At 39.2% G+C, this 21,519-nt stretch overlaps 1 protein-coding gene across 4 annotated transcripts in view; it reads right to left on the bottom strand.

Annotated features, from left to right (window-relative positions):
* Window positions 1–21,519, bottom strand: part of DNAAF11 (dynein axonemal assembly factor 11) — a 95,171-nt gene that overhangs the window by 27,013 nt on the left and 46,639 nt on the right. For all 4 annotated transcript variants that reach the window (XM_050801602.1, XM_050801604.1, XM_050801601.1 and 1 more), the window contains exons 8-10: window positions 15,941–16,000; window positions 12,204–12,273; window positions 11,067–11,162 (exon numbers count right to left, since the gene is read on the bottom strand). In XM_050801602.1, the coding sequence (XP_050657559.1) occupies window positions 11,067–11,162; window positions 12,204–12,273; window positions 15,941–16,000 (226 nt within the window). The remainder of the gene's footprint in view (window positions 1–11,066; window positions 11,163–12,203; window positions 12,274–15,940; window positions 16,001–21,519) is intronic.

Below are 21,519 nucleotides of genomic sequence, written 5' to 3'. Positions count from 1 at the left end.
TTCCAGGAAACACAGAAAAAAGACAACCCCTTGGTCCAGGAGGAGGCTAGGCAAGGTTTTAGAGAAGCTGTCCACGATTTTGAAAAGAAGCTTCTCTATAACCTTGAAGAAAACAATTATCTGGAAATAATGTGTATTTCCTTGTCTCCCAGTTGACAACAAGCCGGGTAACTATGCAGGTGTCTTCCAATTAAAGTGGTATGAGGAATCATGGAAGAAAGGATACATTTCATTGTATCTACATTTGATCCTCAACAATTTTCTTAGTGGGGTTGGGAGGGAATTTCACAGGAGAATACAGACTGCAAAGATACTGATACTCATGAAATACCCTAAACTACTTCCTTATTTTAGAGTAGAAATACTGGGAACAAAATTTTAAAGGTGAAGCACTTTACTAGTTTAAGCTGCTAATGATCCAAAAGTAATCTGGCTGTAGATGAAAATTATGAGGCATTGTTTGTGTTCATTTGGAAACATACCCTATGATTTAAGGCAACATCAGAATTTCATTTCCTCTTCTGCAAAATGAGGATAATCACCCCTACTCCATAAGATGTTCAAAGTATTCAACACTGTGTGTGGCACATGGTAAATGTTCAATAAATAGTGGCTATGTCTTTGTGTTTATTATTAACTGGTATAAGGATAAAAGCGAGAGCCTAAATGGTGTGTCTAAGTATCACATTTATTAGAGGATTCTGAAAGAAGAGAACTAATGACCCCAATCTAGTGTTTTCTATGACATGACACATCTATTTATGACCTTGGGAAATTTATATAACGTCAGCAAGCCTCATTAAATAATCTGGATAATAAAAATCCCTAGGTTACAGGGTTATTGCAGAAAGTGAGTTGTTTAAATTGTTTATCACAGAGTATATACAATTTTTGCTAAATAGTCATAATTGTAGATATATCTCCGAAGGTGGTAAAGTCTTTCAGGGCAGGGGCCAAGCCAATTTTATTTTTCTATTCATAAAAAGTATAGCATAGTATCTCCCAGACTGAAGGCATACAAAATGTTTTCAGTTTGTGCAGTGGGTATACATGTAAAAATCCTAAGTATAAATCCTGTAGTTAGCCATTATCTCTTTAAATATTATCTCTACTAATTCTTCCTTTATTCTCCATATGACACTAACTAAACTAAACATGTTAGACCTTCTCACTCTATTCTACATGTTCTTAGGGTCTGTGTTAATATTTTCTTTCTCTATGCTTCATTCTGAATCTTCTTCCTTTCCAGTGTAGCAGTGCTCTCTTCAGTTATTTCTAATCTGCTGTTAAATCCACTCATTAAATTTTAAATGTATCATATTTCAATTCTAAAAAATTTTTTATTTCATTCATTTTCAAGTATGTTAAACCACTTTTGTATTTTCTGGTTCCTTATAAAACATTTCATGCTTGACGATTGCCTCCTAACATAATAAGTACCAACATCAATGTCACTACCACCCCACAACAGGGAGCGGCCATCAACCAAGGATCCTCAGGAGCTGGTGCACACATGTCCCAGTTCCATTGCCCCTTATGTAGGGTTGTGCTGAGGTATGTGTTTAGCACTGTCTCCTAGAGTTTTCCCACTAGGGAAGCTGGTTTAACAGAGAACTCTCCATTGGCCGCCTTCCCTTCCAGCATTCCCATACTTCCAAATAAACTATTCTACTACAATCCCTATGTAAATTTTTGCTTCTGAAAGACACCAAATTAAAACAGTGTTTTACAGTTTGTGTCTAACAATTTAATGCCTACAGCAACTGTGGGACCCTCAAGGTTGCCCTCAAGGAAGAAGAGCAACAACCTGCCATAATCAAATTCCAAAGCTAGACTGGGTTTCTACTGAATCCTACTCATGTCCCTGTGTGTATCTAGTTTATCTTTGCATGCTGGATACTTGATTTGAAATATATATATACACACACACACACACACACACACACACACACAGCACACATACATACATATGCATGTATGTTTATAATATATACAATTTGAGCCTGCCTCTTCTAGAAAGGATTTTCACTGGGTTTTGCCAGGCATGTGTGGGTGTTACTTATCTGAGACAACCTTCACTCAAGCTCAAGTCCAAGTTAGATAGTGTGAAGACAGGCTGTGAGGACTTCTGATGATTGGTTTATATCTTACTCACCTTACTCAGAGGTGACGGTCCTTCAGAATCACATCCCAAAGTGAGAGTGATTTATTAGAGTCCCCTTTTTGGCAGGCTGTGGACTTTAGCTGTTTTCTTCCCACCCATGTGGTCACTGAAGGATTCTTTTTGTTCAGAGGACAGTGGCTATTCACTATCTTGGTAGGTATTTGTACTATTAAGATGTTTTTAAAATATTTAGTCCCTCTTCCTAAGTTCTCAGTGTGATTGCTGTTCCTTATGACTTAGTTGGCCATTAGCAGATGACAGAGCTCTAGAGGTGTTATGAGAGAAGATGGTAGTATGTAGGAAGGAGTACAAATAGAGAAGAACAGAGGTCTCAGAATTGAACTATTGCACGCACCGACTTGCAGAAGCCTAGGTATAAGAAACAACCAGCAATGAAGCACCTGGTGGCAAGGGACTCCAGTGGACAGAAGTATCTGGTGGTAGAGTGAAAGCCATGTATTGAAACCCAAGTGAGAAAGGGTTTAAAAATGGAGAACTGCATAAGGGGTAAAAAGCCTACTAAAAGGTTAAATACCAGGAGGACCCAGGGATGATCACTAGGTTTAGTAATCTGGAGGTTATTGGAGACATCAAAGAGAGATGTTTTAGTGGAAGGGGTGGGGAGGAGATAATGCCTAATTGGAGTTGATTTGACAGATAATGAGAAAAGATTTGAAACAGCAAATAGAGGCGTCTTTTTTAAAAGTTTTGCAATAAAGTGGACCAGGGCAATAAACAGAGGGGGATGTTTTTATTTTGTTCTGTCTTTGTTAAGAGGGGAGACCTTTCAGAATGTTTTCTAATGTAAGATTCAGAGGTGACATTCAAAGAAAAAGTATAGAAAGCAGAGAACTGCCAAAGGCGGGGGCGGGGTGGGGAGTCTTTTAAAAGCAAGTGGAAATAGGATCCAACACACCTAGAGGGATTGCATACACCACAGAGAGTTCATTCATAGAATTAGGAAGGAAGGAAGGCCAGGTTGCACAAGGGGATATAAATGCAGGTAGGTTGGTAGCCATCATGGTTGAAGTTTGTGGAAATTATCTTTTGAGGCTTCCACTTTTTTCAGTTAGAAATTTCAGGAATGAACTTCAGTTGGAAGTTTTATAAATGAGCTGAGAATGAGAAATAAAAGAGCAGAAGTATGGATGAAACAAGAAAAACCTAGCAAGATGCCCAGGCAACCCTATAGACCCACTTGACAATCAGAGAATAAAAGTGCATTTGTGTTGAGTATATCACAAGTATATTTGAGCAGAGAAAAAGTGCTGTGGAACATGTGCAACTAAGAAGGAGGAGGCTGGTTTGAGATTGTGTTTTTTAGAAGTATGGTCTGCATTATTGACCTTAATACGTGACCTTCACTTCTTGTGCTCAGGACAAACAGAATTAAGCAAGATATTCACCAACTGAAGTGGTAAATATATTTTGCTGTTCAGTTCACATGGCAACTTCCTTAATCTCAGTTAATTATTCTGAAGAAACACCCGAAGGAAATCATGCAGCATATTCTTGGAGTGTTCCTGTAACTTGTCATTTAAGAATTGAGATGGCAGTTTAATTTAATGACTTGATGCGAGTGAACAAGCCTCTCAGTGCATGCAAAATTCCAGTTAAATCTTAAGTTGGACTGTGGTAAAATCATATGCTAGATATCCTCAGGACGATGATGAAAAGATTATGTACATAGAACTTAGTTTGATTACACATTTTAAAGAACTTGGATGAAGGCCAGACATAAACTCTTAGAAAATGTGATGGGGAATAACCCCAACCAAAATAGAAACTAAAATCATACATGTAATATCTATAAATAAACTTAGGACATGTGTAGCAACTATAAAGAGAAAACTACCAACAAAGAAAACCTTCTAATGGACATATAATAAGAGTAATAATGGAGAAACACATTATTGAATATCCAGTTTTGATAATGTAAATACATTGATTCATTCCTATTACAATCTATAAATTCAATGCAATCTTAATAATTATAAAATATTAGCTAGTAGCAATTGATATTATTTAATAATATGCATTACTAGCAATGAATAATATTAACAGTAAACATTAATGTAGTGTGTATTATATCCCAAGTGCTGTCCTAGGTACTTTATTTATATTCATTTGTATAATCCTCAAAACAACCTTTTGAGGCCTCAATTACTACTGACATCATTTTATGAATGAGGAATCTGAGGCACAGAGAGATGAATAATTTGCTAGGGTCACACAGTTGCTGAGTGAAATATCAGAATTTAATTCAGGTTCTCTGGCTCCAGAGCCCATTCCCTTAATCATTTCTTCCCACTGCCTCTAAATCCATGGCAATAAAAATTCCAACAGCCTTTTCAGAGGCGGAATTTGAGAAACTCATTTTAAAGTTAATCCGGAATAATACGTATGGAAAAACAATGAGGAAATAGTTGAGAGGGAGAGTAGTTTAGGGGAGATGCAAGTTCTAAATATTAAAATGTATTTTAAAGACACATTTAAGGTATTCACTCATTCAACAAAAATTTACTGAAGACCTACTCTTTGCCAGGCTCTGTTCTAGGTGCCATTGACAAGGACAGACAACACTCCCTGTTCTCATAAAGCTTAAATTCTTGTTGGGGAAAACAGAAAAAGAAATAAACAATTAAATATTTAGACTGTACAGCAGGAACAGGAGATTTAGAATACAGCAGGAATAGGGATACAGAATGCTGAGACTGGGAGGAGATGTTTTATAAATATGGGTATCATGAAGGGCCTCAGTGATATAGTGACACTTGAGCAGCAACCTGAAGGAGATCAGAAAGCAAATTATGAGGACATCTGGGGGAAGGACATTCCGGCAGAAAGAACAGCAAGTGCAAGAGTCCTGAAGTAGAAAGATGCTTGTCATGTTTGTGAAATAGCAAGGAAGCCAATGTGGCTGCAATGACTAGGAAGAAAGCGGTAGAAGATGATGTCAGGGAGATAATGGGGTGGGGGGACAGGTTAATCAGGGGACTCTGCCTTTAACTCTGAATAAAATGGGAAGAGTGACTTGGTCTGACTTACATATATAGTCAGGTGTCACATAATGGCATTTCCAATGACAATGGACCACATATACAGTGGTGGTCCCATAAGATTACAATGGATCTGAAAAATTCCTATTGCCTACTAACACTGTAACTATCTCAATGTAGTAGAACAATGAATTACTCACATGTTTGTGGTGATCTTGGCATAAACAAACCTACTGCACTGCCAGTCATATAAAAGTATACATATACAATTATGTACAGTACATAATACTTGATAGTGATGATAAATGACTATGTTACTGGTTTATATGTTTAATTGTGCTATACTTCTTATCATTATATTAGAGTGTGCTCCCTCTACTTACATTTAAAAACATAATGTTGTCCCTGAAGACCTTACCGTGGGAAAAGATGTGGAGGCAGAAGACAGAGAGACTCGTGATCCTGACCCTGTGTAGGCCTAGGCTAATGTGTGTGTTTGAGTCTTTAACAAAAAATTTTAAAAAGTAAACAAATAAAACATTAAACAATTTTTGTTTTTTGAGACAGGGTCTTGCTCTGTTATCAAGGCTGGAGTGTGGTGGTGTACTCGGTGCAGCCTCGATGTAGCCTCTGGACTTCTTAGGCTCAATGTAGCCTCTACCTCTCAGGTTCAAGCCATCCTTCTGCCTTAGCCTCCTGAGTAGCTGGGACTAGAGGCATGAGTCACATGCCTGGCTGATTTTTATTTTCATTTTTGTACAAATTGGGCTTCACTATGTTGCCCAGGCTGGTCTCAAGCTCCTGGGCTCCTGCCCCAACCTTCCAAAGTGCTGGGATTACAGGCATGAGCCATTGCATCTGGCCAAAAATGTTTAGAAATAGAAAAAAGCATATAGAATATGAGTATAAAGAAAGGAAATATTTTCGTACAGCTATATAATGTATTTGTGTTTTAAGCTAAATGTTATCGTAAGAGTCAAAACTTAGGAAAAAATTACAAAGCTTATGAAGTAAAAATGTTACAGTAAGCTAATTTATTGTTGAAGAAAGAAACCTTTTAAAAAGTAAATTTAGTGTACCCTAAGGGTACACTGTTTATGAAGCCACAGTAGTGTATAGTCATCCTGCACCTTCCCATTCACTCACCACTCACTTGCTGACTCACCCAGAGCAACTTCCAGTCCTGCAGGCTCCATTCCTGGTAAGTGCTCTATGCAGGTGTACCATTTTTTATGATTCCCCCATTGCTGGATGCTATCTTTATGAGATGGCCAGAGTACACCTCTTCTACTAATTCACTTGCCACTTCTAGCCTAGACAGTCACCCTTGTTAAAACGGTAGAGGAAGTACAGTTACAACTGACTTTCTGGGAAATGTGATACCCACAAGGTAAGATATAAAGATGGCAAATGGAGACAAAAGTCCTGGCCATATACTAGGGACTATGATATTTGCATATTACAGCAATCTGTAGTATGCCATCGACCCAGGGGTGAGTGTTGGGAAGCATCTGGGATTGCAGAGCTAGCACAAAGTGAAACCTCCTGGAACAAGGGGCTGAGCTGGGAACCTCTACTGACATGGTAGCAACACAAAACATAGCCATGACCCACGTGACAGGGGAAAGACAGACTCATGAAATTTGCTTAGTGGTCACTACCCAGAGTGTATAGACCCAGCCTCATTTAGGAGCAAGAAAAGAGAAAAATATTAATTTGACATCATGAAAAAATGCTGAATGAAGTATCTAATATGAAATATCATAGAGACTTGTGGATTCAATGACAAATGTTGTGTCCCTAGAAAATGTATACAAAGATTATCATTGAATTCACATGATAGAATCATCCCATGCATAGGCAAAACAAGGTCCGCCCTTCACAGTATTCTTTACAAATGCTGACACAAAGAGAGAACTACTCAACATCAAATCTAGTATTTTAAAAATTGATTTAGAGTATCCAAATATTAAAAAGTATTAAAGACTATTCTAGAACTATTAAATATCACTTAACATGTTGACAATACAATACTGTGAATGAATTGAAATTGTACCTAAGCGTCTATGTGATCCTTTTTTTTTTTTTTTAAGGTGAACAAGTGTATTTTTTTTCACTATTTAAACCACTTTGAGTAAGGAGTTTCTGTTACTTGAAGCCAAAGGCATTCCAATTATACAGTGTTCTTTTTTTTCAAGTTGGTAAATTTTATGTTACATGTTTTATTTTATTTTATTTTATTTCCATAGGTTTTTGGGGAACAGATGGTATTTGGTTACATGAGTAACTTCTTGAGCAGTGATTTGTGAGATGATGGTGCACCCATCACCCGAGCAATATATACTGAACCTAATTGGTAATATTTGATCCCTCATCCTCTTCCCACCCTTTCCCCCTAGTCCCCAAAGGCCACTGTATCCTTCTTATGCCTTTGCATCCTCATAGCTCCCACTTAATGAATGAGAACATACGATATTTACTTTTCCATTCCTGAGTTACTTCACTTAGAATAATAGTCTCCAATCCCATCCAGGCTGCTACAAATGCCATTAATTCAATTCATTACTTTTTATGGCTGAGTAGTATTCCACCCAGTAGTGGGATTGTGGGATCAAATGGTAGTTCTACTTTTAGCTCTTTAAGGCATCTCCACACTGTTTTCCACAGTGGTTATACTAGTTAACATTCCCACCAGCAGTGTAGAAGTATTCTTGCTCTTTTTCATGGCATCCATACCAATGTCTATTTTTTAAATATTTTTGATAATGGCCATTCTTGTGGGAATAAGGTGGTATCACATTGTGGTTTTGATTTGCATTTCCCTGATCATTAGTGATGTTGTGAATTTTTCATGTTTGTTGGCAATCTGTTATCTTCTTTTGAGAAGTATCTATTCATGTCCTTAGCCCACTTTTTCATGGGATTGTTTGCTTTTTTCTTGCTAATTTCTTTAAGTTCTTTGTAGACTCTGGGTATTAGTCCTCTGTTGGATGCAGAGATTGTGAAGTTATTTTTAAAGAATAGATATTACTGTGTATATTTATAGTATACAACATGATGTTATGGGATACACATAGATAGTAATAAAAAGGCTACTATACTGAAGTAAATTAAAATATCCATCATCTCTCAGAGCTACTCATCATTTTTTCTTTTTGTGGCAAGAGTGAGCAGCTAAACTTACTCATTTAGCATGAATCCCAAATACGGTACAATTTTACTACCCATAATTATCATCTTGTACATTCCATCTCTAGACTTGTTCATCCTCCATACCTGCTAATTTGTACCCTCTGACCTTCCCATTTACTTCCTCCATCCACCATCCCCCTCATCACTGGTAACCACTGTTTGTTCTCTATCTCTGTACATTTGAATTTATTTTTAATATTCTATACATAAATGACATCATGCAATATTTCTCTTTCTGTGTCTAGCTTAATTCACTTGGCATAATATCCAGGTTCATTCATGTTGTGGCAAATAGCAAAATCTCACTCTCTTTAGGGCTGAATGATATTTTAGCATATTAAACAGTGACACACACACACATCACAGTTTCTTCATCAATTTGTCGATGATGGACAAAGGCTGATTCTTACAGTATGTTTCATAACTCCAAGAATTTCCCTCAGTAATTATAATGCAGGTCAGACTCACACAATTCCACAGTAAGTTCATAAGCCTAGACTAATACAGAATAGCTCCATGGATTAAACTTTGGTACTTAAAATGTTTCAATCAATAATAATTAGAAAGATGTTAATTTTCAGAAATATACATTTTAATATTAAGTCTACATGCAATTAGAATTTTTTTAACTTTTGGTGGTTTATAAGATCTGTTGTTTGAGCTTCAAAGTCCTTGCAAATAACTACTTACGGATGAAAAAGATGATTAATTTTCAGCAAGAAATTATTCCCCAAAGTTTGTTTTTACTATCTACCTTTTAAAAGGAATAATGATAGAAGACGATGAACTTCTACATCAATATTACTTTAACATATTAGTCGAAAATCTTAAAAAATATATCCCTCAAGGGAGAATATTATTCCTAATTTATTAATGAGGAAAATAGAACTATTCCTAGTCCATATATATAAAAATTATTTCATCTCCAATCAAGCACTTCTAAAATGCTTTTTCCTCAATAAGCCATTTATTATTTTCATGTGTTTTTGATGTGAAAAATTTAGACAGATAAAAAACAAAAAGGAAAAGGGGAAAAGAATGCTGCAGTTGTTTAAGACTCATAAACAGTGACAGTAGAGCTTTTCTCAGCAATTGCCTGGCACCCTGCAAAAGACATAGAGATCATCTGTCTTGATTTCCCTTTAGGAATTAGCAGTCTCTATTTAATGTCTGGTTTTCCAGTTAGAAGTTTCACACAGACACAAAAACAACAGGCTGCTAATCACAGTGTTATATAAATGTCTATATCAAAGTACTGAGGTAATTAACTTATCTGTTAGATTTCCCTATAGAATATTCTGGTTACTATAGAAGCATTTCTTTAATTTGTTTTAGTCATCAAGGACAATACAATTCTCACAGTTGTGTTTGTTATTTTATTACTTGACAACAAATTGTATTTGCTATTTTATTGCCTCTGAGTAAAAATACATAATTGATTACCTATAATGAATCCGTTGGAAATCGGCTACAGGAAAATGCAGGATTATTAAATTATTACAGAAAATCTTTTTGGTTAATCAAGTTTGTACTCTTCATAGCTGACATTCCCTCATTCTCCTCTTTTTCCTCATCAGCAGAACCCAATTTTGACTGTTTTACTACCCTTCTCCTTTGAAATCTAAATGTCTTGGGCAAAGTTGACCCTGCCCCTAACTTATGGGATGAGGTATGATTAATAGAAACCAATCAAAATACTCCTTGGTGTCTGTGGGGAACTGGTTCCAGGACATCCCTTGGACACCAAATCTTCAGATGCTCAAGTGTCCAATAAAAAATGGCATAGTATTTGTATATAACCCACACACATCTGTACATCCTAAACTACCTCTAGATTACTTATAACACCTAGTACAATGTAAATGTTAGGTAAGTAGTTATTATACTGTATTGTCTTGGGAATCAAGGAAAAAAAAAAAAAGCCTGTACATGTTCAGTACAGACACACTTCTTTTCCTGAATATTTTTGATTCCTGGTTGGTTGAATCCATGGATGCTGAACCCATGGAAGTCTATTGTACTACCATCTTTTTGGCCAGAGATTGGTTCAGGATTATGCTTATCAAGATTTAGTGGGCTCTTCAGCTAAACTGACCTAATGAGTCCAGGGGAACTTCTGTTTCATTGTGATGGGAGAGGTTCTCTGTGTTTCTTTCTCTGATCCTCTGTCTTTTTATCTCATGCAAGATAGGAACAAGAAAGCATGCTGCCCAAGTCACTGCTAGTGCACATCTTATGGAAGAAAACCAGTCTGAGGACAGAGTTGACATATCAGAAAGATCCTGACCCAGTGTGCCTGGCCCCCCTACCCCCCACCTTCTCCTATCTTGTTACAAGAAATGAACCATTTATTTATGATAAAAGCCAGTTTTATTCGGGGTTTCTACAGCTTACACAGGAAATATCCCAACTCATTCATATGGCTTCTAATAACAAATCCAAGTTCTTTCTATGGACAAATTAATATTTTTAAGTTTAATTTCCTTAAGTTCTTTCAGGAAAGGATAAACCACCTTAGGCCCTAAACACACCCAAGTCTGAGTTATTTGTTCTCATAGACCTTTGTTCTCCTACCTCAGCTGCTATGAGATTTCCTGGTGCTGCTAACTAAAATGTACTTTAATCAGAAGTCATCATTAGTCCTGACAGGTCAAGTTCCTTCAAGAACCCTCATATCCAGACTCGAAATTGGCCCAAATGACATGACCTACCTTGGGCATGCAGATGACCAAATGACCTGTTGTCTGAGATCTTTTAGCAGAACTACTATCGGGTTTCACTTCTGCAGGAAGGACAAGCTGAAATGGCTGAAAATAAGTAGAAAGTATCATTGAGAGCAAGGACGTTACATGAGAGGGTGACTACAAGGGGCATTTTCATTACAAATTCAAGACACACCCTTCAATTAAGAAATGTGCTTAAACTTATTAAAAATGTTTATATGAGCATTATACACGAACTATTTTACCTATTTTAACAAACAGTCTAAAGAACAGCTGTCAATCACAAACAGTGAAGTGCTCATGGGTTCATTTATGACTAAAAAGCAATTTATAGAGAAAGCCTTGTCAAAAAAACCCAACATATTTCCATTTAAAAATCTTTCAGCTAATCTTCAAGCCCATAGTAGCCTAAATTAGCAAAAATTGGTATTTTAGAAATTATAAAATTATAGTTGTTATGAATGAAATCACTGACAATTTAGAATGGCTGTACTATTTAATTTCATGCATAGGCTCCCACACATGTGATTATGTTATTAGTTTTGAAAAAAGTGTAACACAATAGAAACAGGTTTAAAATATTAATGATATCCAACTACATATGGTCAGCAGTCATTCCCACCATATACCACTCCCATATATAAAACCATGTGCTAAAAAATAGCACTCTGTTTGGTTCCCCTTTTTCTATTTAGTTTTGTTTTATTATTTTTATTTATTTATTTATTTATTTATTTATTTTTGAGTCAGAATCTCACTCTAGTAGCCCAGACTGGAGTGCAATGGGGTGATCTTGACTCACTGCAACCTCTGCCTCCCAGGTTCAAGCAATTATCCTGCTTCAGTCTCCCGAGGAGCTGGGATTATGGGCATAAGCCACCATGCCTGGCTAATTTTGTAGTTTTAGTAGAGATGGGGTTTCACCAGGTTGGCCAGACTGGTCTCCAGCTCCTGATCTCAGGTGATCCACCCGCCTTGGCCTCCCAAAGTGCTCGGATCACAGGCATGAGTCACTGCGCCTGGGCCCTTTTTCTATTTTAATAATACTTTAAAAAAAGTGAGGCACCACAGCTTAGTTCAAAGCTTAGCTTTTGAAATTGTAATGGTCTACAGGGTTCTACTTACCTTTCCCTTGATCATTACTCGCACGTAAGTTGGTTGCACATCAACATTGATTAAAGAGGTATCCATGTACCTTCAAAATTAAACACACAGTATCTTATAATTTAAAAAATATATCAAGTTTGAAGAAGTGCAAATACAAATTCACACTTACAGGACGATTTTAAATGAAGGACTTTAAAATATCCATGCTAAACGGGTCTTTAAAAAATTAGTTTTAAATTAATCCCCAGACCAAAGGAAATTCAATGTATCAGCAATTTCATTTTTAGACCCACAAGTACACTTGGCATTGATTGCCCCAACCCAAAAATATCTGAGGTCTGAAACACCAGAGGTTTGCAAAAAACAGCTTGCCATGCTCTTTCACAAATATTTTATTTTAAGCCCCTAAGACTTGAATAGCCAGGAATGCTGATTCTAGTCTGCTTGAGGCCTGCAACCACCAGCTCCTGCTTCCTCGGTGGCTCTGGATCCCCTGCAGCTGTTCTGCAGCTGCCCTGATACTATCTCTCCTGGAAGACTAGCTTGCTTCTCCCCTCAAAGGCACATCCTGCTGAATAAGCAAACCCTTCTGTTTATGGCAGTGACCTCAAGATCAGGTGGCAATTATTCTCCTCCACTCATGAGCAAATTAAAGATTTAGATTTCATATTGCTCATTAAAATCAGAAGCTTAGCCAAATAATTACGTTTACATACTTCAAAATACTAATTGTGAACATTAGAAAATGCAGAGCTGCTTTAAAAATCACAAATGTTAAGGCAGGTAAGCTAATACAAGGGTTACAGGCCTAGGTTTGGAGTCACACAGGCTTGTGGGGAACTGGCTCCACCTCTTCCTGCTTTATTACCTGGGACCACATTCCTTAACCTCTCTAGGTCTCAGTTTCCTCTTCTGTAAAATGGGGATACTACTAGCATCTAGCCCTAAGATTGTTAGGAAGGAACATGTATAGTGCCCAATACATAGCTAGAGTTAATCAAGTATTATTATACAGCATTTAAAAACTATTTTTATAATAATAATAGAGATGAGGTTTTCTACAGCTTCACATGTGATATCTACACTTTAATGGATTGTGTAGTATTTTCCATGCTTGGACCCCCTAAAATGTTCATCTATCTTTACCTACATGGCCTTTCTCCACTAGAAACAATTGTCTGACAGTTCTTTGCAGAACAAGCTACTTCTTATCTTTCAATTATCATTGCTCATGTCTCCCCCTTTCCCTGATCACTCCCCACACACCATTATTCCCATCCCTGAACACTGTCCCTTTCCTTGACAGCAGGCTTCTTCCTTTGTAACTCATCAGATGCTTATTTATTGTCGGTCCTCCTCCCCCACAGGGCTCTAAGTGATAGGAGATCATGACTGGATTTAGAATATGCCAGTTACAGTCTCCCCATGCCTGGCACATAGTAGGTATTCTATAGATGCTTGTTGAATAAAGGCAGGAAGCAGGCGTGAATGAATGAATTTAACTTTCAAGGGTATACCCATGTGCCCATAAACACAACCAGGAATTACAGCATAATTCATTTAGACAGAATCATGAGAATGAAAGAGTTTTACTACACAGACTGGAGAAATATTACCACCCCTTAAAATGCACATGCATGGGAATGAGGAATGTTTCCATTTGAGAACTGAACAGGAAGCAGCCAACAGAGCTGAAAAAGAAAGGGTTATATATTCATTAAACTCCAGGCATAGGGCCTAAAAATGGAAAGGACTTACTAGAATGAAACAGTGATTTGTCTGTCAAACAGTAGAAACCGCAGCTTGGGAAGCTGGAAGAGCAGAGGATATGAAGCTAGCCGGAGAAGAGCTGGGATCTTTGTAAAGGCAGATGACCTGGCAGCAAGCAGGCAGAAGAACTGACAGGAATTCTGTGAAGAGGCATACAGCTGATCGGAGAGAGCTTGGTGTGGAGAGGAAGGGACCACACTAAGGCTAGCCCTGGTTCACAAGAGCCAAGGTGGAAACAATCCAAATGTCCAACATCTAGTGAACAGATAAACAAAGTGTGGTATATCCATGCAATGGAATATTATTTGGCCGTAAAAAGGAAAGAAATTCTGACACATGCTACAACACGGATGAGTCTTGAAGACATTATGGGAAGTTAAAGAAGCCAGACACAAAGGCCACATGTTGTATGATTCCATTAATATGAAAGATTCCAAATAGGCAAATCTATAGAGACAGAAAACAGATTAGTGGTTGCCATGAAGAGGGAGAATGGGCAGTGATTGCTTAAGGGTCGTAGGGTTTCCTTCTGGGGTGATAAACATTTTCTGGAACAATGGTAATGGCTGTACAATATTGTGAATTTATCAAATGCCATGGTATTGTCCATTGTGAAATGGTTGAAGTGGTTGATTTTAAGTTATGTGTATTTTACCACAATCAAAACAGCAAAGTTGGTTGAAGTCCTGAGGGCTGATGTTCTGGCTCCTTTGGTCCCTGTTTACTTTGACAAGACCCACTCTTGGAAAATTTACCCCCTGTTGGGTAATAATCCCTCCTACCTCCCAGGGTTACTGAGAGATTAAATAAAATGGGGTACATCAAAAGCCATTAAAAAGAGAAAGGCATTTATTACAATTCATGCATGTAAACATTCATCCATTCATTCGCGCATGTCAATGTCATACTCCCATGATCAGTATTTGTTGATTCATTCATTCATTCTTGTATTTATTGAGCACCTAACAGGTGCCAGGTTTTAGGTGTGGAGATGTAGAGAGGAAAGAACAAACAAAACAACTTCCTGCTCTGACCACGAACTTTTAAGAATACAAGTACATTTACACTTTGTCAGCAGGAAGCCAAGTAGAGAGAGTGGAAGGAAGTGCTGGGCAGGGGCAGGTACTGCTTTATGTCAGATGGTGGGGCAGAGAGGCCCTTCTAATGAGGTGACATCTGAGCAGAGGCATGAAGGACACGAGGCAGCAAGCTACAAGGACACCGAGGGCGATACAGGCAGAGGGAAGCACAGGCAAGCAGCCTCTGAGATGGTGCCAGGCGACACTGAGGTCATCAGAAGGATGTATCAGCACAGCGAACCAGGGTCTAAAATCTTCAGGGAATGAGGCAGAGTGACCTGCTGCCTTTAGATGCTTCCACAAAGAAGGGCAGAAGGTGATATAGGCTGAAGATTTGAGTGTCAAAGCCATGGAGGTTTAGGGAGGAGAAAACGACAATAGTTTGGGTGTGGTGATGAGAGCAGGCAGGAGGTCTGTGCCACTCCTACCCATGGGTGAGAAAACAGGCAGGATGTGAGGGCAGCAGGGAAGAAGGGTCCACTGGTGACAGAGGCTGCTAGGTGTTCCCCCAGGCCTCTGAGATGGGACTGAGGGAGGGGAGCCAACCACCTGATACCTATTACTATAGGAAGGCATTTTAGACAAAAACAGAGGACTATGCCAGCAAAGAGCAGAGTGGGGTCCTTGTAGTATCAGCATCAGAAAACAGCATAGGTCTCAGAATTATTTAAACTCTGCCTTAGATATTCCTGAGTTCATAGCCATGAAATTGTGGCTTTATTTACCTTTCCCTTCATTTTCATGCTTTGAAAAATTATAGTAACTTCTCTGTCTTAACAAATAAGCTTCATTTAACTATAGGTCTAAGTCAATTCCATTTCCAATTTTCTCAGAACTAAAAAATTACTACTGAGAATGAAAACTGACAGAAATGTCATTAAATAAATACATAGAACATGCCTTTACCTATAGACAGCAAGGTCCAGGATGATCTGCTTTTCATTGTCTTTCAAAGAGAAGTCAATTCTAAGAATAACACATTTGGGGGAAAAAAAGATGACGTTAGGATACTGTATAGATAATCCCTTCACAAATTCAGAAGCAAATTAGATAATAATTTTATAATAATGTCCAATGACAACTTATTTTGGTGGTTGGACAATCAAATGTCAATGGTAATTTTAAAATTTCAGCGAAACCTACAACATATTAATACATTATTTGTGCTTACAGTGTTTAAATGTGAGAACCTTAAGGTAAATTACATACAAAAAAATTAGCTTTGGTGCAGAGATAGAGACATCTGGTGGCTAAAGTTTTCTTTTCCGTTTCATGTGAGTTTGCCAGAAGCAAACTAAAACACTGGATTTATGGAGAACTAAAGGTTGCTTTTGCCTCCCCTTTATCCTGCATTCGATTCCTTAGGTTTTTTTTTTTTTTTTTTAATTTATTTATTATTATACTTTAAGTTGTAGGGTACATGTGCATAACGTGCAGGTTTGTTACATATGTATACTTGTGCCATGTTGGTGTGCTGTACCCATCAACTCGTCATTTACATCAGGTATAACGCCCAATGCAATCCCTCCCCCCTTCCCCCTCCCCATGATAGGCCCCGGTGTGTGATGTTCCCCTTCCTGAGTCCAAGTGATCTTATTGTTCAGTTCCCACCTATGAGTGAGAACATGCGGTGTTTGGTTTTCTGTTCTTGTGATAGTTTGCTAAGAATGATGGTTTCCAGCTGCATCCATGTCCCTACAAAGGACACAAACTCATCCTTTTTGATGGCTGCATAGTATTCCATGGTGTATATGTGCCACATTTTCTTAATCCAATCTGTCACTGATGGACATTTGGGTTGATTCCAAGTCTTTGCTATTGTGAATAGTGCTGCAATAAACATACGTGTGCATGTGTCTTTATAGCAGCATAATTTATAATCCTTTGGGTATATACCCAGTAATGGGATGGCTGGGTCATATGGTACATCTAGTTCTAGATCCTTGAGGAATCGCCATACTGTTTTCCATAATGGTTGAACTAGTTTACAATCCCACCAACAGTGTAAAAGTGTTCCTATTTCTCCACATCCTCTCCAGCACAGAGTGAACAGGCAACCTACAGAATGGGAGAAAATTTTTGCAATCTACTCATCTGACAAAGGGCTAATATCCAGAACCTACAAAGAACTCAAACAAATTTACAAGAAAAAAACAAACAACCCCATCAAAAAGTGGGCAAAGGATATGAACAGACATTTCTCAAAAGAAGACATTCATACAGCCAACAGACACATGAAAAAATGCTCATCATCACTGGCCATCAGAGAAATGCAAATCAAAACCACAATGAGATACCATCTCACACCAGTTCGAATGGCGATTCCTTAGGTTTTAAAGAGTCCTGTCTTCCTTCTTTTTTCTTGCTATTTTTTCCTTCTCCTTTCATCGCTGACCTTCCATTGCCCTGAAAAAGGCTGAGACACTGCCCATTATCTATTACCTCTGTTTTATAGATGAAGAAACAGAGGTTCAAAGAGGTTGGCATAGCTGAATTATAATAAATGCCTTTACACTTTGTCTGCACGAGCCTGGCTAGGCAGGATTTCAAAGCTCTACCATCTTTCAACTGTACCCTGAGGCTGAGTCCTAGGTCTAGCTTCCACACTGAACATCATGCTATCAGAGTTGCCTGGTCAATTTTCTTTTGAGCACTTCACTTATCGTATTACTCTATAAAATATACAACTCAACAATATTAAAGAACATAAGCTAAACTGTTTAGGAAAATGTGAAGTTAGAGATAGATGTGGCTGTTAGCAGCATTTCTGCTTGTGGCAGAAATTGTCTCATTGCTTTCAATAGTCCAGGCCTGTGGGACTTCTTCAGTGTCTCAAATGGCCCATGCATTTGTAGAACCTCATCTCAGGAGCCTTCTATGTGCTCCTGCTCTGCCTCGATTTCTTATTACTTGTAAAGTAATTTCAGAGAAGTTTCCTATGGCACATATTGCTATTTAGTTGCTATCTGCTTCCCCCTTTATTCCTAGTGACAGGAACCATGGTTTGAACTAGGTGCATGGCTATGTACAATAAAGGTTGCATTCTGTGGCCTCCTTTGAAGGTAGGTGAGGTCACACGAGGGACAGTCGTTGCATGGCACTTTCTAAGAATGTCCCTTAAGAAAAGGAGCATGTGTCCTTTCTTCCATTTTTTCTTCTTTATTTAGCTGAGTAGAACAGAATGTAGGAGGCCAACAGATGAACGATGGAGACTACTTAATAAGCAATTGCAACTGTCCAAGCAAGAGTTACTGTCAGCTACAGGTGGTGGTGGGGTCAGTGAGACATGGCTGGATTCCAATAATATTGAAGGAAGAGTTCACAGGGCTCACTGATAAGATGACAGAGAGAAGAATCAAGGGAGAATCCAAGGTTTCTGGTCTTAGCCAAGGGGTGGATGTGTGTTACTGAGATGGAGAACACAGGGACACAAGCACACGATGCTGGAGAGTGGTAGTGAGGCTTGAAATCAGGGGTTCTCTTTTAGCTATAATAAGTGTGCAGTGACTCTCTTACATCCACCCAGTGATGTCAAACTTCTAATTGTTAGAAACAAATTTTTGATGCCACAAAGTGAAACCAACACTCAGGCAAAAGTTTTCTCAGCAAGGCAATATACTTCTATAGAAGGGCACTTCCTGCATGCAAGGCAGAGGCAAGGGAGAGCGAGCAAAACAAAGGAGAGCAGGAGTGTTTTATCCCTAACACAGACCCTGTTCCTGTGCCCTCCCCCTGCAGGCTGGGGATGGACTGCACAATCTAGGCTAATTCTGATTGGCTACTGTTGACCTCATCAAAGGAGGCAAGGGTGGGCGTTTCACAGGAAGGACAGGTACGGTACATTTTAGGGTGTTTGGGTACAGCAGAGATAGGGAGGGCTGATAGATGAATGGGTATGATTACCTTTTAGAATAGAACAAAGAACCAGGAACCAAAACTCTTTGAAGAGGAACTATATGTTCTTAACAACATAACTGAATAGACAAGTCTTGAGCTCAGAGAAGAGGTTGGATCAAGTTGGGAGCAATGTAAAGAGTGTATTTACAGCCATGGGATTTGGTGAGAGCCATGAAGAGCTAATGCGAAAAGGAAGACAGCTGAGGAGTTTGCTATAGGGCACCTAAAAAACAAAACCAAAGGGATACATCAAAACTTAGAAAGATGAGCAGTCAGTAAGGTAGAAGAAAAATCAGAAGCAAAGGGAAGAAATTGCTTTAAGAAGGATGGTACTGAACAATTTGATTCAAATCTGCTATGTCCAGTAAGACAAAGACTAAGAATTGAACACTGAATGTGGAAATAATATGGCTAAAGAAATTTCAGGATGATGGAATACACAGAAGTGGTTTCAAGAAGGAATGTGAAGTTAGAAACTGGAGACCAAGTCCAGACAATTCCATTAAAGGGGGGCAGAGAAAAAGAGCTGTGGCTGGAAGGAAAACCAGGGGAAGGGAAATTGTTGCTTTTGTTTTGTTTAAGACAGAGATTTTTAGAATTTGTTTGCATATGGGTGAGATTGATCTAGCAGAGTGGAGAGAACTAGTGCAGAAGACCAAGGATAACTGAGCAACTAAGTCCTTGATAGGCAGAGGGGATGGAGTCAGGGTGCTTACACAGACTGATTTTGGATAGGAAGTTCACCGTCAGCAAGCAGAAGAGAGGGGAGTACATGGGACAGGTCCAGCTACACTGGTAAATTGGATGTTGGGAGGAAAAAACATCTCCTGATTGCTTTTTTTCTCAATGAAATAGGAAACAAGGTCCTCAGTTAAGACTGTGGAAGTGTCAGATGATGTTGGAAGTAAGGAGAAAGAAGGTACGAGAGCAGCCTGCAGGACAGTGGGAGAATGGACGGCCCAAGAAAATAAAGGAAGATTGCCAGAGTCCATTTGAGATCTGTGGTTATGAATTTAAGGTAAGACCAGAAAGTAGAAGTGAATGGTCTCCTCCAGCCACACAGGAGGACCAGCCCAAGAGTGGGTAGTGTGCTAGATTTAAATAGGGTTGCGGTTTTGTGAGGTGAGGATGATGGAAAGAGAAAAAAATAAGAGAGCGGAAGACAAATGACATTGATTTCTTTTTTCTTTTCCTTTTTCCTTGAGACAGGGTCTCACTCTGTCGCCGAGGCAGGAGTGCAGTGGCATGATCTCAGCTCACTGCAACCTCTGCCTCCCGGGTTCAAGCGATTCTCATGTCACAGACTCCCAAGTAGCTGGGATTACAGGTGTGTGCCACCACTCCCGGCTAATTTTTGCATTTTTAGTAGAGATGGGGTTTCATCATGTTGGCCAGGCTGGTCTCAAACTCCTGACGTCAAGTGATCTGCCTGCCTCGGCCTCCCAAAGTGCTGGGATTATAGGCATGAGCCACTGCACCTGGCCCAAGGACTGATTTCTGTGATGAACCATGAAACTAAACCACGGCAAGAGAAGATGAGGGGTTAGCGGAGAGTAAGAAAAATAGGAGAGTGAATTATCTTATGGTCTTCATGGGGGCATTTGGTTGTTGGAGTCGAGGAAGTTCCCCCAGGAACATAAGAAATGGTATCTAGTGAGACACTCGCGGTGAAGTTTCTGATGTGGAAGAGATATTGATGGTGGCAAATCTAGGAATGAAAATGAAATCATGTGGTTGAGCTGAGCTGGAGAAGTGAGCTGGTTGGGGAAGTGAGAGGCCAGGGCTTCTGGTGGGTCACCTACATGTTTGATAAAGTCATCACCAAGACTGATGATGTCAGGAGTGGCAGAGAGAGACACTGGTGTGGGTGAAAGATCTTCAATGAATTGAGAAGGCTGGGGTTGAGAGTTGATCAGGGTGATGTAGATGACTGCGGGAAGAAGGGGCAGGGGTGCTATATCTAGATGGCTTGTGCTTCAACAGAGAAAGGGAGAAAGATGGCCTGAAAGTGGCAATGGGCTGTAACTGTCCCTGTAGTGTATGTGGTGAGGAAGAACAGTGGGCAGTCACAGAAGTGAATCCTCCACTTCAGTTAGTGAAAGAGGAGAAATGGTGGAGGCTTCAGGCTTTGCTGTCCAGGCTCAAGCTCCAGAGGGCACAGGGGTCCAAAAGAGGTGAGAATGAGTTGAGTTGGATCAGTGCCATTTGGGTATAAGATTCTGGACAGTGGTGCATGACTTCGGAGGGCAGGAACAGGGGACGATCGCATGTCGGGACGCAGTGCCACTGAGGAGGTGGTGGGTAATCAGTTCTTCATAGAATCACCCTCAGTAGAACTGGTTTTAGGGGCAGGTGAGGCTGCAGTGTGTGGGAAGAGTGGTGGTCTTACCAGAGACACATGGAGTTCCGGGAGTCTCCCTTGAGCTCTGTTGTAGACTAAAGAGAGATGGCCTAAACTCGATTTCTGAACTCCATGAGGTCAGAAAGAAACTGGTCATAGTCACTGCTCTATCCCCAGGGCCTAGCCTAGTGTTCTGTCTTGCATTCCTGTCTGCTGTAGGTGCGTAAGGGGAAGGGATTATATATCT

The sequence above is a fragment of the Macaca thibetana genome, chromosome 8, assembly GCF_024542745.1.
Source record: "Macaca thibetana thibetana isolate TM-01 chromosome 8, ASM2454274v1, whole genome shotgun sequence".
In the NCBI taxonomy this organism is placed as follows: Eukaryota; Metazoa; Chordata; class Mammalia; order Primates; family Cercopithecidae; genus Macaca; species Macaca thibetana.
The sequence above is the reverse complement of the archived record's forward strand: the minus strand, read 5'-3'. Positions and strand labels throughout refer to the sequence as shown.